This window comes from Ceraceosorus guamensis (assembly GCF_003144195.1).
Source record: "Ceraceosorus guamensis strain MCA 4658 unplaced genomic scaffold IE81scaffold_144, whole genome shotgun sequence".
Lineage (NCBI taxonomy): Eukaryota > Fungi > Basidiomycota > Exobasidiomycetes > Ceraceosorales > Ceraceosoraceae > Ceraceosorus > Ceraceosorus guamensis.
The window spans coordinates 1-16372 of NW_020290139.1; the positions used below are offsets into that span (position 1 = coordinate 1).

A 16372-nucleotide genomic window follows, 5' to 3' on the forward strand; every position below is an offset into this window, starting at 1 on the left:
GAAGGGAGAGGAAAAGGGGTGGGGATGGGGAAGGGGCGTTCAGTACTCTTTCTGATCAGCGGTTGATTTTTCAAAGAAAGTTGCCAAAGTAATATCAAAAGGGGGGGGGCGGGGCGGAGAGGGAGGAAGAGGGGCTGCTAGGAGGGCGGCTGGGGCGTGCTGGGCGCGGTACGACGCGAGCATTCGATGCAGATGTGGGGAGCGAACGCATCGTCAAGCTCCGCCCCCCCCCCTCCCCCCCCCCCAACACACACACATACACCAATCGACGCTCACGACGAAGGGGACACTCACATGCACGCCCCATCCCCAGCTTTGTTCCAACTTGGGAAAATACACTCCATCGCCGTAGCTTGCCGCTGCTTTTCCCTCCTTGTCAGACTTTGTACCGCGGGACAGGGGCGGGGTGCCAAAGGCGCGGGCGGGAGAGGGAGCATGAGGGGTGTGTGTGTGTGTGTGTGTGTGTGTGTGTGTGCGTGTTTGGGTGTTTGGGTGGTGGAGGAAGGGGAGGGAGCAGCCCTTTGAAAGAGTCAGCAAGTGCGAAATCACGCTGCCGCTGCCTGCGCCCCGCCCGCCATTCTTTCTTTCTTTCCTTCTCATTCGCCTCCAGCTCCCACCATGTCCTGGCTTGCGGGGAAAGTGGGGGTTCGCGAGAACATTGCGGAGGGTTGAAGCGGACGCGCCGCGCCTCCCCCTCCCCAACTCACGAGTAGAATAGCTTCCGCACGAGCTGGTCTGGCCCACCCTGCAAAAGTGGGCGAGACGCTCCTCCAAACGTTTTCCGGTTCCGAAGAGGCGAGACCTTCTTCTTGCGCCTCATCGTCTCTTTGCATCTCGCCCTTGCTGCTGCTGCTGCTGCTGCTGCTCTTTGAGCCGCCGCTGCCGCTGCCGCCGCCAACGCTGTCGGTGGTGGTGGTGCAATCGAGCAGAGGCGGTGCGCAAAGCTTCAAATTGAGCCATGAGGGAATGTGCGCGGTAAAGGCGGGAATGGGCAAGCTTGGCAGCCAGTTGCAGCAGCTGCTCGAAAGATGAGGAAAGAGTCTGGCAGCGAAAATCTCTTTGCCTTTGCTCTGCTGCTGCTGCTGCTGTTGCGTTCCCCCGACGGGCAGGTACACCCTGACGGTTTGCACTGCTGCTGAAGAGGTGCGAGCAGCAGGTTGCGACCATTCGAACAGCGCTCGATGTTTGGGTATGTTCCAATTTTTGCGACCATTGTAGACGGATGCGGTGCTGGAGACGTAGATGTTGGTGATGCGCAATGCTGCAATCAAGTTGGGCACTCACCAGTGAGCGCATGATCAGCGTGGGCGTGGGCGTGGGCGGGGGCGGGGGCGCTGCAGGGCAAAAAGAGCGAACTTGCGCGCCACCCTGCTGCTGCTGCTGCCCTGCTCTCTCACTCACCCGTATTGCCAGCACTGGGACTCTTGAAGAGTCCAGCGACGTATATGAGCTCATCATAAGGGCCCACGGGCGAATGCGTGTATCGATAAAGTATCCATCCCCCCGGTCCTCCTCTAAACTCGTCGGCGGCGGCGCGTATCTTGGCATTGTTCGCCTCGGTCTGCGTCTGCTGCTCATTCGAATGCGCTTCTTCAGCAGCACCTGATGATGCCAAAGCTAGAGCCAAAGGATGAAGCTTTTCGAGCGGATGAAAGGAGCCTGGTGAAAGTCCAGCTTTGGCCAATTGCTCGTCTCTGCTGCTGCTGGCCGCACCAGCAGCAGCATCCTCCTCCTCCTGCCTTTGAGCCAGCAGCACCTTGCTCTCACGTCGCACGTCCGCGATGCGTCGCGTGCTGGTCCAGTGAGGAAAGATCCACGATTCGGCTTGCAAAGTCCACGGCGCTGGCGTTCTGTGTACGCCCGCGGGCAGATCATCCTCCTCCTCCCGCCCATCATCCTCAGCGCGTCTTGATCGACGCATTTTAATCGATCTCCCAGCCTGAGCAGGTGCTTACGATGCGGCAACTTCTTGTGAGATGCGCCCCCCCTTCCCAAAGGTGTTACATGCCAGAGAAAGCGATTGAAGCGAACGGCGAGCTGAGGAGTCGCGCGGCACGATCGCGGATTGAATTGAATTGAATCGAATCGAGTTGTATAGCTCGATCGCCAAGCAAGAGTACGGTACCTGGACACATCATAGCCCGGCACCGGATCATAACCTGCCGCATAGCCGGAAACCGCTTGGAATTGCATGGGGGCCGATCGAGTGATCTGATCCACACATTTGATTCACATTCGATGATTCGATGATTCGTGAATCCGCGCGTCGCGTGATCCGCGCGCGTGATTTCTGACTCGTGACTCAATTGCGACTTGCAGAATTCGTCGAGAAGTCACGAGTCGAGTCGAGTCGAGTCGGCAATTTTGAATCGAATTGCCCGGCCCCGATCTCGACGTGTTGGTGCACGTGATCACCTCTTGTGTGCGTTTAATTTGGATCATCAGACACAAGACTCTTGACGCGTCGCGTCGCGTCGCGTCGCGGGCAATTCTACGATTTGTGGCAAGGTACGCGTTCGACTCACGACTGTACTCACTACTCACTACTACTGTACCCGCGCAAGGATGCGGCATTTATTCGCCCTTTCCCGCGTTGGCTATACCATGAAAGGCGTGCAGGGTGGTGATGGTATAATTGTGTAAATGTATGAGAATCGATCTGAATCTGTTCTGGTTCTGACATGACTCGGCTCTATATGCTCACACATGCATCATCACGACTGTATGAGCTCTTATCGCGCGCGCGCGCGCGCATCGGCCTCGCTTCCAAGCCACACTTAATTTACGCGCTCGAATAAACGAGTCGCAGCAATCAAGGTGGTGCTTATCTTTCGCGGCTGTCTGCTTGCTTGCCACGCCATGCTGCCCGGCATTCACCGTGCTGTCACGATTCAAAGCGTACAGTACAGGCAAGCTAGGCCATATTCACATTGCATGCATTCCTATTCTCCCCTTCGAATGAGCCATGCACCTTCTTTTGCCCCGCGCTCGCTCCCTTGAATTGAACTCGTGAGTTCGTGACTTGCTGCGCTCGACTTGCGCACAGGCAGCCCCCCCCCCCCCCCCCCCCCCCCCCCCCGCCTGGACGCTACCCGTGCCACGACTGTACATGGCGCACGAGTGGCTTGACCGACTGGCTGGCTGCGCTGGTGTCGGATGGTTATCATGCAGCGAGCGCAAGGGCGGGGCGCGGGTGGCCTGCATGTCCGGGATTTTTTTTCTCCCCTTTCTTGCATGCATGCACGCTGGAATGGAAGATGGGCCGCGGGCAGCAGCGATAAAATGGCCCGGCGAGGCGAGGCGAGTGAGCGAGCGAGTGCTGTGGTGTATGCGCATGCATGCACGTATCGTAGAGGTGCAAGGTACGACGCGCGCGGACGTGCAGATGCGTGGATGCAGCAGCAGTCAGAGTGCCGCTCGCTGGTGCAGCTCATGAAAATTTCTTCTTCTCAAAGGTCCTCAGCAATTGATTTGATTGGACGCGCGGGGGAATCGGAATGTTTTGTAATCTCTGGAAACAGTCACGAGTCACGAGTCACGAGTCATCAGAAGTCAGCAGCTTCGGTTGCTCGAATGCTTGGTTGCCTGCATGCTCGCCAGCTTGCTTGCTTTATTGCAGGCTGATGTTGCTGCATGGATGCTGCTGGTCTGGATGGCGGTCAATTAAGTCGTAGATAAGCTTTTGCGGCGCTGCTGCGCTATACATATACCGAGCAGCCAGCCATGCGCCCCCGCCCGCTCCATCCATCCTCCCTTCCCAACGCCTCCTCCGTGAATGTATAGCCGCCGCCGCGCGCATCATCGGACCCCTCATTCGTGATTTGGCGCTCGCGTTGGGGGCAAAGAAGAAAAGAAAAGATGACCTCGACCGTGCCTGATGGGCCCTGGCCCGCACACGACGCTTCGGCTCTGAGGAAGCTGTCGGACAAGCTGGATAGCTGGAGCGACAAGCTCAACAACAGCATCGCCACATCCGCAGTGGGTAGGTGGTTCAAGTTGGAAGGATGCGGACATCCATTGGAACGTAAAGGTGCCAAGTTCACCGTCGAAGTGCGAGCGGGCTTTGTCGTGAGTGGCAAGTGGCAGCGGCAGCGGCAGTGGCAGCGTGGAGACCGCCATCTTCTTCTTTGCTCATCTTGCTGCTCTGCCGCGCCTGTGCATGCATCCTCCACTTTTCGATTTCTCTTCGACGTCAAAATCGCGCCGCTGGCTGCTCCCCCCCGCTGGTTTTAGACATTTGCTGCCATGGCCTACATCTTATCGCTCAATCCCGCTATCGTGGGCTCCACAGGTGGACCTTGCACAGCTCCAGCCGGTGTAGACCGCTCGACGGATCAGACGTATCAGCTCTGCGTTCAGCGCGTTCGTCAAGAAGTGAGTCCAGTCGAGTCGCATCCTCCTCCTCCTCCTCCTCCTCCTCCTTATTGCCATGCCAAGCCGCGTCGCGCTGGAAAAAAAAAGCTTGCCTCGCTGCATGTGTTCGATCCGCATGAAAGCTGTCCCCATTCGCCGATTCGTGATTGCTAAACGTTTCCCACGATGCTTCCCCCGTGCCTGCTCTTACCCCTGCTGCTACTCTTGGATTTGGCCGCTTTCGCCCCCCGCCCTCGCCCCTCGCCTCCGCCCCCGCCCCCCCACAGTACGTGGTTACTACAGCCGCACTGGCCACACTGGCTACGTTTCTCATGGGTGCGCTAGCCAACTTGCCGCTAGGCCTAGCACCTGGCTTGGGTGTGAATGCCTACTTTGCCAGCGTCGTGGGTCAGTACGGTCAAGGCGGAACGATTGCGTACGGAGAAGCGCTAGCTGCAGTCTTTGTCGAGGGTGTCCTCTTCTTCTTCTTGTCCTTGATAGGCTTGCGACAGTGGTTGGGAAGGTTGATACCTAGAAGCTTGTCCTTGGCCACGGGTGTGGGCATCGGTCTATTCCTGGCCTTTATCGGCATTGGACCGGCGGGTATTGGGGTGGTGGGCGGACAGTACACCGACTTGGTTGGCTTGGGAGGCTGCCAAGACGCGTTCAAGGATGAGAATGGTTACTGTGAGTCGCTTCGCACTACCTCCGAGACGATATGCTGCTCCGACCGCTGACGGCCACGGCACTGCAACTTTCGCAGGTCAATCGCGCGTTCTGCAGTCGCCCAAGGTCTGGCTTGGAGTGTTTGGAGGCGGAGTGTTCACAGCCCTGCTGCTGCTCTACCGCGTTCGAGGAGCTTTCCTGTGGCCCATCTTGCTGGTGGCTATTGCCAGCTGGCCTCGCACCACCAACGTCACGCTCTTTCCGCACGACGATGGCGGTGTGGGCGATGCGGGTTTCCAGTTCTTCAAGCAGGTGGCCACTTGGACCGGTCTGGACCTCTTGGGACCACAGAACATCGAATGGTCAGGCCTGAGAAACGGCCACGCTTGGTTGGCCCTCATCTCTTTCCTGTACATCGACGCGCTGGACACCACCGGAACGCTCGTCGCCATGTCTCGAGCTGCTCAAGTCTACGACGAGCTCTCCAACGACTTTGAAGGTTCCTCCACCGCATTTCTCAGCGACAGCTTCAGCATCTCCATGGGAGCTTTGATGGGCTCATCCCCGTGCACAGCCTTTGTCGAGTCCGCTTCCGGCATTTCCGAAGGAGGCAGGACGGGCATCACGGCCATCACCACGAGCTTCCTCTTCTTCTTGTCCCTCTTCTTTGCCCCCATCTTCTCTAGCATACCTAGCTGGGCGACGGGCAGCACGCTCATCATCGTCGGATCCCTCATGGCAAAAAACGCAGCAGCTATCAATTGGGACTATGCGGGAGACGCCATTCCTGCCTTTCTGACCATCATTGGCATTCCCTTCATGTACAATATCGCGTACGGCTTGATTGCGGGTATTGTCAGCTTTATTCTGCTGCACAACATTCCGCTCTTGCTGGGCGCTATCCATCCCAAGCTGCTGCCTCCTGGATGGTCGGACCTCAAAGAACCATACAGCGTGGCCAGCACGCTGAAGCCCTCGTCCAAGATCGACGCTGAGCAACTGGTTGGCCTCAACTCTCCTCGCGGCAGCCTCAAGTCGGAAAAGGGTGAAGCGGACGTGGAGTTCGGATCAGAAGCAGCAGCAGCAGCAGATGCCGCGTTGGCTCATCAAGTCTCTCTACTTCAGAGAGATTTGCAATCTTGGCGAGCTTTCTTGCCTCCCTGGCTGCGCAAGCTTCTTCGCGGAGAGCGCAAATTCTGGGTCATGTCCGAGGGAGAAATCTCTTTGGCCCTGCATGGCCGACGAGTGACGGAGATGAGGAATCTCAACAGGGCTCAACAGGCCGCGAGGGATAGGGCCGAGCTGAGGGGGGAGATGAGACAGGGACCGCAGGAGGGGGGTTTGGTCGAGGATGTGCATTGGGCCGAAGAGGAGGAGAGGAGGAGAAGCAAGAGCAGAGGTAGAAGTCAGGCTAGGAGACCACGCGTCGCTGAACAAGATGCGATAGAGGAAGATCAAGAGGCGGAGCAAGGCGCAGCGAAGGAAAAGTCTGCTTGACATGACCCGCCAGCGCACACCGCCACACACTGCAACGGCAGCGCGCGCGATGTGCAGACAGACCATGGAGCTGTGAAGCCTTTTCGCCCCTCGTTCGATTGATGCATTGGTGTAAGAGACGATTCGTGTACAATCGCGTGAATGTTGTAGACAGCTAGTACCTCTGAGCTTGCAATGGATCGAATCGCGCCCAATCGTGATGACCGAATCACGCAGCTCGCACGCCCATCGTGCAGATTTGCCGCGTGCATGCACACGATAGACGCATGTGCAGGCTTGAGAGATCCCGCGGCATCGCGCGCTACGAAGAGCTTCATTTGTCAGTGCTGGTGCTGGCTGGTCGCCGTCTGCGCATCTCTTGAGCTCGCTTGCGCTCCTCCAATCCCATGCCAATGATTTCTCTGGCCCCTTTCCAGTCGCCGACATCGTACAAAGCACTGCTAAATGCTCTGACGAGCGGAGCAATGCGCTGTTCGTACTCGATCCATGGGCCGGCGCGATGCGAAGATGAGGCTGCCGCGACGGGGGGCTCGGATGAAGGGCTCAAAGTCGTGTGCTTGTCGTGAATGCGCGATGGAGGAATGCTGGATGCGCGAGCGAGCAAGGCCAGCAAAAGCGCTCGATCTTCCTGTTGCAGACTTTTGAGGGCGTCCAGGTCTACGCGCCCTTCCTTTGCAGCTGCAAGCTTGTGCGACGCTCGAGCGCCAGCGCCAGCGCAAGCTGCGTCGAGCTCGGCTCCCAGCTCCATGCCGACGCCATACAGAGCCTTGAGCAACCTTTTGGACCTGGTGCGTCGAGAGAGTCGGAGCAGGACGATGTTGAGCGTCACCCCGCTCGGTCGAAGCTCGAACTGGTCGAAGAGCTGAAATACTCGTTGAGCACGAAGCAAGGCGTGCGATTTGCGCGCTGCGATGCGCGCCGAGGGCGCAGACGATCGACGAAGTGACGGAGTGAAAAAGGCGGTCCTCTTTGCTCGCAAGGGCTGCAAAGTCGCACGAGAAGCAGCGAGCTCCCGTCGCGGTGGGGAGCTGCGAGACTCGCGCTGAATTCCCAACAGACTCCTCAATCGATCAGCGGCACTCTCGCTCTTGCCAACTTGACCTTGCACCAGCCCCGCGCGGGTTGTCAGAAGCCTCGAGAGCTCCCGCCTCCTCTTTGTGCGACTGGCCAGTGCGGCTCGAAGCAGGCAATTGATCAACAAGGTCCTCGTGTCGCGCAGGTGTTGCTTGCGATCTTCGACGCAGTCTTGCGCGTGGCTGGCAAGGACGCGCGAGACGTAGCCAAAAGCCAGCGCAAAATGTCCAGACCGAGTCATTGTTTGCACGATGCTGAGGTGCGAAGTTGTCGTTAAATAAGCCAAATTTGAAGAGTCCAACTCGGACGCTGCCGCATCGAAACTTGGCAATGCAAGTTTTGCTAGCCCTGCATTTGGCCTAGCCTCTTCCACGCTGCGCCGCTCTGCTTCAACAGAATCATATGCCTGCAAGTTCTTTGCCAACTCGAGATCCGCCTGTACCAAATCGAGCTGGACAGTCCTAGCATGAGACTTGAACCTCTTCTCCAACAGTCTTCTCATTTCCGTTCGTAGTCCGAAAGGCGCTCCGCTAGGTCGCGATTCTCGATGCAAGCTTGCAGGCGAGGAGCGAGATCCTAGCATAGCGCCATCCTCCGCGAAGTCCTGATCTGCGGAGTGAAAGAGCTCCGCGTAGTCCATCCACAGTCTGCTTGAGAGGTCGCATCTTGCTCGTGCGGCTGCATCTCTGAGCACAGCAGCCGGACTCATGATATGTCCACGTCCATGTTCCGTTGTCGCCCGCTCTTGGTCCTTCTGCGCGGGCCCCACGCGCAAGCACCATCTATCTGCCCGCTGAGCCGTGCAAGTTACTTCTAGTCGAATGTCCACCTCTGACCAAATCTCAAACACCGCTTCGTACATTTTGCGGGTTCTATGAGCAGGTCTGACAAGGTCGAGAATCTCCACTGCGTGCTTTCCGTTTGCTCTTCTGACCAAATTACTGATCGTCTTTTCGGTCGCCTTTTGTGAGGCCCAGTCTGGATCGACAGACTGGGCGCCTGGTCGCTGGATGGCAGTCGTCGGCGGGGTCCAAATGCCGGGCGTTGCAGCTGGCTCATTGCGAGAAGGCTCTGTTCGTCTCGACAAGGTATGGAGAGATGCGGCTTGGGCAGCGCTGGCGGCTCGGAGCGCCAAGTGAGGGAGCGGGGCGTTGGACAAGGCGAGCAAGAGCATGTGAAGCTCCGCTGCTGGTTCTTTCCGCGCTTTCGAATCGATGCTGCCCTCCGTCTTTGCTAGACGATCGGCAGTCGGCTCGCATGGTGCGACTCTATGCTTTGCGTCGACGTGCGAGGCGCTGCTCCAGGTGAGCAAAACACCGCTGCGAAGCAGCGCTTCTGCAGATTTGACAGCTTCCTCCCAAGCAGCGTTCCATCTTCGCCTCTTTTGCATTGCGCGCAATCCTCCTGGACGCCCTGCTTCGACGGCAAATGAGCGAGCGACACTCGAATCTTTGGCGCTTCCCTCCTCTAGCCTAGCGACGACTCTCCGGAAGAGGTACCTGGCTTGACTGGGCTTCAACCGCTGATCCTTGACGCAGAGCGCCGCATTCCGCATACCTTCGTCCTGAAGCCGCACAGAGGCCAAGAACTGCAGGCCAAAGTACGAGTGTAGGGTGCTCCTCTGCAGCTGCACAAGTCTCGGATTCTCCTTGAAAGTGGGCACGAAAGCTTGACCCACCTGAGACTCGTAGAGCGCCGAGATGCTGCGGATGGATGTACGGTCTTGTTGCGCGGTGTGCGTCATGCCGAGTTGCGCAGACCGCTGTATGCAGTGCGAAAAGATGAGCATACATGCTTCCTCGAATTTTGCCGCTGGCGTCAGCGTGCTTTCAGCTTGCCCATCGAGGTGCACACGAATGCCGAGCGAATGCAAGAGCCTGCTCGCTAGACTGGGCAAGTGCCTCGCCCCTCGGTCCACGCTCTCTGCAATCTTCTCCAGCTCCGCGCGCAGCTTTTCGGATGTGACGTCGTAGGACCATAGCCTGTCGTTGCTGCTTCTCAGCATGATCGGAGAGTCGCGAGATGCATAGGTGAGCTGATCCTTGAAGAAGTCATCGTAGTTGTCCACGCCGGCTGCAGGCGCTGAGATTCGGTGGTGGGACGTGGTCGTGATCGCAGCACCTTCAGAGGTGCCAAGCGGCTGTTGGTCGCCATAGCGAGCGCCTTTTGTTTCGTTCCTCTCTCGAATGCCGACGGAGGATCTGTGCTGCGATGCTCGCTGTTTCTGAGCTGCAAACTCTAGCGGGAGATGCGCATCGAGGGCGACGGCAGCTGCTCGCGAGGTCGAGGTGTGCCAGCCTCGCTGGCCAAGCACTCCACTTGCTCTCCCAGACGTCTCGTCGAGTGACGCAAGACGACTGCTGGGGCGCAGCACGCGACGCCAGGCTACCATTGCTGCGCTGCCGCTCATGGGCAAATGCTACGCTCAACCATTGTTCCCGCTGTATGCGCCTCTGCTAGGGTCGAGCAGCCTCGACAAGGTTCGAGGTGTATCGCCAGGCTGTTCGTGCTAGTTGCAATGGACAAGCAGCAAAGGATGGGACTCGGGCAGTGTGGCTGCTACGATGGTGACTGCAAAAGGTGAGCAGTCAGTGCTCTAATCTGTGCGGTGGTCATGAGCGAGTAGCGGTCGTCGCGCCCTCAACCTTCAAGAAGCGCGACTTCCAGCGAGTCACACACCAGCATATGCGCGCTAGCTGCAGCAGCTTCTTCGCGCGCTTGATCCCCAGCACCACGTGACCTGGTGAACTGTTCACGCGGGGAGAGACCTCTTCAACCAAAAACCGGCTCTATGCGTTGTATCGAGACCGTAAGAATCAAGGATCACGCATGGCGTGCAGAAGCAGCCAAAAGGGGGCCGAGCATAACATTCGTCATCGGCAGGGTATCTTGTAATAGATGGGATGAGGTGCTCGACACGGACGGAGAACGCGAGGCAGCTGGGCATGTAGCACTCTCCGCAAAATTGAGAAGGAGCGTCACTTTGACATGCCGAAGCTCCGGCAGCAGTCGGCGGTCACATGCTGAGGTTGTGCGCTCGTCACTGCCAGGGTCGAGCTTGAACGCCTCAAAATCCGAACGAGTCAAAGCTAAAGTCCTGAGCTCCTTGCTGTTGGGTAGCGGCGGACGAAGCCTTCATCAGGGAAGCCACCTTCTCTTTCTCTTTTACTTTCGCTTTGGTCTCTGGTGCCGTCTCGGGAGTCAAGGCGCCATCCCTTGTCAGCGAGGCATCCCTGGCCGCTGCGAAGCTACTCGATGCTCGCATCGCGCTCGACGAGGTTTGAGCGACCGGCGGTTGCACGTCGAGCAGCGATATAGCTCGTCGCTCTTGCCGCGGCTCTGAGGCCGTTGGCGAGATTGCGGATCCCTTCACTGCAGGAGTGACGGTCTCTGAACCAAGGCTAGCAGAAGTATCGGCCAGCTGCAGTGCAGCAAACAAACCTTCGCCAACGTCTTGCACAGGACCTCGCTCGATTGACGCAGTCGGCAATGGCTTTTGGGCGGCAAACTTCCACTCCCTCAAAAGTGCCAGACCGAGTGCGTGGCAGCCTGGCGAGCAAAGGGCGCGAGACGTGAGTAACATGATGTGCGCACAGCGGCCGCACGCGCGTGCATGTACTCACCTCGGCGCTCTAACAGGTAGCACAGGTGTCTTACGTATCCCATCTGGCCGCCGCGCGGCTCAGCGGACGACGAGACACGCAGCTCTGCATACAGAAGGCCCAGAGCTGGAGATTCTGCTGTCATCCGCGCGACGTTGCTTCCTGAGGGCAGCCCGACCTCATCGACGATCGATTGCAATGGACGCTGAGGGGCATCAGGGTCAGCAAAACTCTCACCGCAGCTCGCATGACAGACTCACGACCAAGGCGCGCATAGCCAATTCGCGCGACTTTAGAACCCACAGCGCCCAACTAGCCAAAGCTTTGGAGCCCTCATTGAATGCTAATGGTAGAACGTGCTTTCGTAGAAGCTTGGTGAATACGAGTCCCTGATCGCTTCCTTCACGAATCTTTGCGAGCGCCAGAGCTAGATGCAGATCGCCAAGGTTGCGCACGCATACATTGACCGCATCTTGAAGGCTATCGCCGAGCATGAAGAACGAGGCGGCAAACTCTGCACGTTTGTCGGGCGGTGACTGTTTGGTCAGGAAGGAGCTACGTGCACCTCACGTCAGTCGCCGCCCAACTCACCAAATCTCCTTTGGCTGAGCAGCGCAAAGGCATTCTTGCAAGCGGCCGTCCTCCACCTCTCTAGCTCAAAGTCATTGTTCAAGAAAGCCAGCATTTTCCTTTGTTCTGGATGCCAAGCGGCCTGTCGCCAGAGGCCCTGCACCAATTTTCTCTTGCCCAAAGCAAAGTAGAACAAGCTGCACTTGACCGGATCTCTCTCCGTTCCGCTGTTGAATTGGGCGCGTGCTACTTGCTCAGCTATCGCATTCAACGCTGCGCGGTCGCGCAACCAGAGAAAGACGCCGCTCGATTGTGCTGCCTGCCACGTGAACTGGTCTTTGTGGAGCGCGGTGATTCGAGATTGCAGGACTTCTTGAGAAGCGCTGTGATACGCGAAAAGGACTTCGTCCGGCACGAGCGTGCTCTCTACGACGGGTGAGAGCGACCTATGACGGTGTAATAGTGCTGCAAGATAGATTCTGCCCATCAAGTCCAGAGCCTGCTTGTGTCCCGCGAGCTAGGCACGCAGAGGCTCGAGTCAGTATCATGGCAGCTGCTGAGGACGTTTCGGGATGCTCACCTCGCCAAGTGTCTGGACAGTATGGATCAAATGCTGCTGCTGCTCGGAGATGAGCCCTACATCATTTCTTGCTTCGAGCATCTTTACGAGTTCTTCCGCCATGGCGGGCGAGAAGGTATCGCTGACGTCCAGAAGGGCGCATCAGCTACCGCGAAGAGAAATGGCCTTGGGGATGGCACATCTACTTACGCGTCATTGGACTCCGAGTCAAAGAGGGGACCCCGCGCCCTGCTTCCACTCTGCTTCTGCGCACCATCGCACCCAGCACAAAGCACTTCGTAGTCGTCCTGCAACAGCCTTAATCTTGGGGCATCATCGGAACGCAGGTCTTTCACGAGGTCAACGATGATATTTTCGGCAAGCTCCATTTTTCCTGCCCAACGTGGATCCATTGCGCAAATTAGCCACTTCGACCTGCCTCGACACGCTGCAGTGCAGACGCTCACCAAGAAGCAAAGCTTGCAGCAAAAAGTCTGGATGAAGCGTTGCGAGCGGGCCAGATTTGCTGGCAGCTTCGATGGCGACGTGTTCACGCTTCGCGTCGCTTTCAGCGTCGCGGTGCTGGGTCTTGGAAGCAGCAACATCCAGTTGAGGACCAAAGACGTGCAAATTTGCACCGCTAGCCACAACGATGTGGTGACCAAGGAAGCAAATGCTGTGAATGGGAAGAGCAAAGAAGCTTCGCCGTTGAAGGCCCGGGTCAAGTTTAGCACGCGGCGAATCGGAGGTTAAACAGAATGGTGTGCCTCACCGTGAACAGTCCACACTCGCCAGAACGTCCCACGGTGTCGAATCGTGGTGCAGTGGATGGGCGTGCGACGGGGTCAAGAGAGTTATCTTGCTGGCCGTGGCAAGTGCTAAAATCTTCGGTGCGCCGTGATTGCGATCAGACCAATCGAGCGCGACAATTGGAGACCTGCGAGAGACGCACAAGCGCGCTTGGTTCAATCAGTACGATCAGCGCCCCATTTCACATTATGCAGCCGCACTCACTCCCATTCACTCAGGTACTCGAGCCCGGAGGAGAATGAAGCAGACTCGACGTTCCAAATAGATACTTGACAATTCTCACTCCCCTCACTCGTCACTGGTACGGGTGTTGGGCATCCGCATCAGCCCAGTTGCGAGAAGATTCTGGACCTCTGCACACGTACCAATGGCGATGAGTTGCCCGTCGTTGGACGCTCGAACCAACTCATGACTCGCAAGGCCGGTCGCGATCTCAAAATTGCGCTTCCAAGGACCCTTGCCCGTCAGGCTGAGTTTCCATCCCTGCATCCGTCCGTGCTCGTCGATAGCTCCCACGCAAATTTCATCCGCAGAAGAGCTCACCGGGAAAAAGTGCGCTGTGCTGCTTGCGCTCGAGGTGGGTGCACCCAAGTACTGCGCTTGGACGCTCTGCCATGTGAGCAAGCACACCTGTCCTTTCTCGCTGAGCAAAAGAGCTACGGGCTTATCTGCCTCTTCGTGAATTGCAGCACTTGCAACACGGAGCTCTGCCGGCAGATCGTAATGCGTCACCTCGTTGGTCGACAAGTCGACAAGAGTCGCTTTGCCGGTCTGGTCATCGTGAGAGAGCTCGTAGCTCTTGCTCAGCGCTATGCAGCCTGTCTGGGCATGTCGACCTTTCAGGCCCCTCTGACCGCCTCGGCTGCAAGCTGTCCATCTGGTGCAGTCAGAACGTGTGCAACTCAGCAGCGCTTTGCCGTCGGCCGATGCGACGAGCTGCTGGATGTTTTCCCGGTGATCTGCAGAGGCATTCTGAGGCGCGCGACTTGTGAAGCCTCCCGGTAAACCTTCAAAGAAAGTGGCGGGACTGATATCGTAAACGCTTGATCCGACGAGCAAGACAGCCGTCGGATCCGCCACAGATCCGCTCGAGGTCGACATCGTTGGGATCAGATGCACATCCAGAGCAGTATTTGGTATTTCAAGATCCAGACCGACGGAGAGTACAGTGTAGAGCGTGTAGAGAGTTGGCGGAGCTCGATCCACATTCTGCCAGGAGAGTGGCAAACGTGAGTACTGTGACTGACGCGCGATACCCGACCCACTCACTCCCAGCGCCTGGACGACTAGCGATCCATCCTTGAATGCGAGGATCAGATCGGGACACTCTCTCACGCTGTCCAGTCTCTTGACGTTTCCTGCAGCCCACTCTTCGACTTTCGGGTTCCTCTCCTTGAGCCCAACTTCCAGCAGCTGGTTTTCTTTCGCATGCAGTGCAAGGACCCGGTCCAGCGCGATGCCAACATTGGCTGACTGAAGGTAGTGAGGCGCGTGGTGTGAGAAGAGGGAGGGTGAAATGCTGCTCCACAGCCTGTGCTTGTTGGGCTCATCGATGACTGGCACCCAGAACCTGATGCAGCCATCGCTCGTGGTGGTGACGAGCGCTTCCGATTGGCTGGTGGTTGGGAAAGTGTGGTTGGGTGAGTGACGGTGAAGACGAGCATACAAGGCACATCGACTCACTCGGTGCTCTCAGACGGCGCTCTCCAGGTCATGGACGTGATTGGTCTAGAATGCTGAACAGTGTCGACCAGCTTTGGCTTGGCTGCTGTGCCAGCTGGTGTGCCTGCTCGATGTGCCCAGATCAGGACCCTGTCATCGTCTTGTGCGTACGCGGCAAGCTTGGTGCCTAAAGGGGACCAAGAAGCGGCGACAATGGACGACGGGCAGCTGCGCATCGGGTTGGTGGTGTGCGTAGTCAGCGACCACCACACACACACACATGTTCTCGCGCACGGTTCGCTCGCTCGCTCACCGCCTGCGCCAGACCCTCTGCCATGGACTCGGCGAGCTGAGTGGAATGTATCGCCAGATGCTGATGCTACTCTCGCAGCCCATGAGAATGTCGCCTGGGTCGGATGGTGCGCGGTCGTAGTCAGTGGGCGACTCGAGAGGTAGAAGCAGTCGCGAGGGCACTGCCGAGGACACGCACCTGATCGAAGGTCCAGCGAAGTTACGCGTCCATCCCGCTCATCGACGTCCAGCTGGCTGTGCAACTTCCAAATGCCCGATGAGCTTCTCCTCCACGCTGCGACGCGGCGACCGCAGCAAGCGGTAATCTGACATCCATTGTCCAGATTCAGCTGATGTGCTTGTCCCTATCCACCTCATACACACTCACCACCAGCGCCCCTTCCACGTCGCCAGCGCATACAGCCTGTATGCTCTGTTTCACCGTACGAGTGCTCGAGCTCGCCGTGTGCGCTAGGGGCTGAGGAAAAGCAATGCACTGCTCCACCTCGAATCTACCATTCCTAATGATGATCTCGGTACCCACTGCCTGAACGGTGATCTGATCTCTCAAAGAGGCGCCAGAGAAGGCGCTGGACGTTGCATTCCCGGCTCCATCCGCGGCGAGCTGCCTTGCTGACTGACGAGGAGGCAGGTAGGTGAAGGTGCTATTGATTTGGCCCCACGAAGAGCTCGAGTGCGTGAGCACGGCTGGAGAGGGAGCTGTGGTGGCCAAAGAGGCCTTGGAGATCACGGGGACCGGCATCTCGCGGGGCGCGAATCGTTGTGAAATCGTGAATGAGGGGCCTTCCAAGAATGGCAGCGGCAGTCGAAGCGCGACTCCCGACGCGACTTTAGGTCCGTGATTGCAAAAGAGTCACGCGCGGGTGAAGGTGACAGTTCGAGTCGTGAGTGTGAGTGTGAGTGTGAGTGTGAGTGTGAGTGTGAGTGTGGATCGCAGCGATAGCGAGGCAGCCGTGACAGGTGATTCAAGCCGTGAGGTGCGCTCCTGCAGTGATGCCCACACTCTGCTGCTGTCACTCACGACTGCTGTCGAATCACGAACACGAACGGAGCTCCACGGACCCACCGGTCGCGCTTTCGGACTCGGCTCCACCTCCACACACGCGTCACGCGTGCGCATCCACGAATCACCAGCGCAGCAGGCACACGACATCCTTTACATTCACGTGGGTCAGATGGCGCATGAGAGCAGCCTTGCCCTCCATCGGCATGCTTGATTCATGTGCTTCCACCCGTAGCTCTTTGCTGAGACGCTCCGCATGTGTCT

General features: G+C 57.9%; 4 protein-coding genes across 4 annotated transcripts; 1 reads left to right on the forward strand and 3 right to left on the reverse strand.

Annotated features, from left to right (window-relative positions):
- Positions 1-294: 294 nt before the first annotated feature.
- On the reverse strand, positions 295-2113 carry IE81DRAFT_326860 (hypothetical protein). The gene is made up of 2 exons (XM_025514928.1): positions 1402-2113; positions 295-1261 (listed from the first exon to the last, which is right to left on the reverse strand). Exons 1-2 carry the CDS (start codon positions 1919-1921, stop codon positions 597-599), a joined length of 1185 nt encoding a protein of 394 aa, XP_025366268.1. The 5' UTR covers positions 1922-2113; the 3' UTR covers positions 295-596.
- Positions 2114-3678: 1565 nt separating this feature from the next.
- On the forward strand, positions 3679-6710 carry IE81DRAFT_326861 (hypothetical protein). Its single transcript, XM_025514929.1, has 4 exons — positions 3679-4068; positions 4234-4374; positions 4641-5040; positions 5117-6710. The coding sequence occupies exons 1-4, from the start codon at positions 3859-3861 to the stop codon at positions 6514-6516; spliced, it is 2151 nt and encodes a 716-aa protein (XP_025366269.1). The 5' UTR covers positions 3679-3858; the 3' UTR covers positions 6517-6710.
- Positions 6711-6829: 119 nt separating this feature from the next.
- On the reverse strand, positions 6830-10000 carry IE81DRAFT_332568 (hypothetical protein; the record flags this gene model as incomplete). The annotated part of the gene is made up of 1 exon (XM_025515321.1): positions 6830-10000. The coding sequence occupies one exon, from the start codon at positions 9998-10000 to the stop codon at positions 6830-6832; it is 3171 nt and encodes a 1056-aa protein (XP_025366270.1).
- A 444-nt stretch (positions 10001-10444) lies between these two features.
- IE81DRAFT_343551 (hypothetical protein) lies at positions 10445-16091 on the reverse strand. Its single transcript, XM_025515743.1, has 15 exons — positions 15473-16091; positions 15284-15410; positions 15107-15200; positions 14815-15021; positions 14401-14746; positions 13497-14340; positions 13336-13429; positions 13094-13258; positions 12789-13021; positions 12532-12715; positions 12343-12463; positions 11784-12279; positions 11453-11706; positions 11214-11397; positions 10445-11139 (listed from the first exon to the last, which is right to left on the reverse strand). Exons 1-15 carry the CDS (start codon positions 15845-15847, stop codon positions 10658-10660), a joined length of 4206 nt encoding a protein of 1401 aa, XP_025366271.1. The 5' UTR covers positions 15848-16091; the 3' UTR covers positions 10445-10657.
- Positions 16092-16372: the final 281 nt, after the last annotated feature.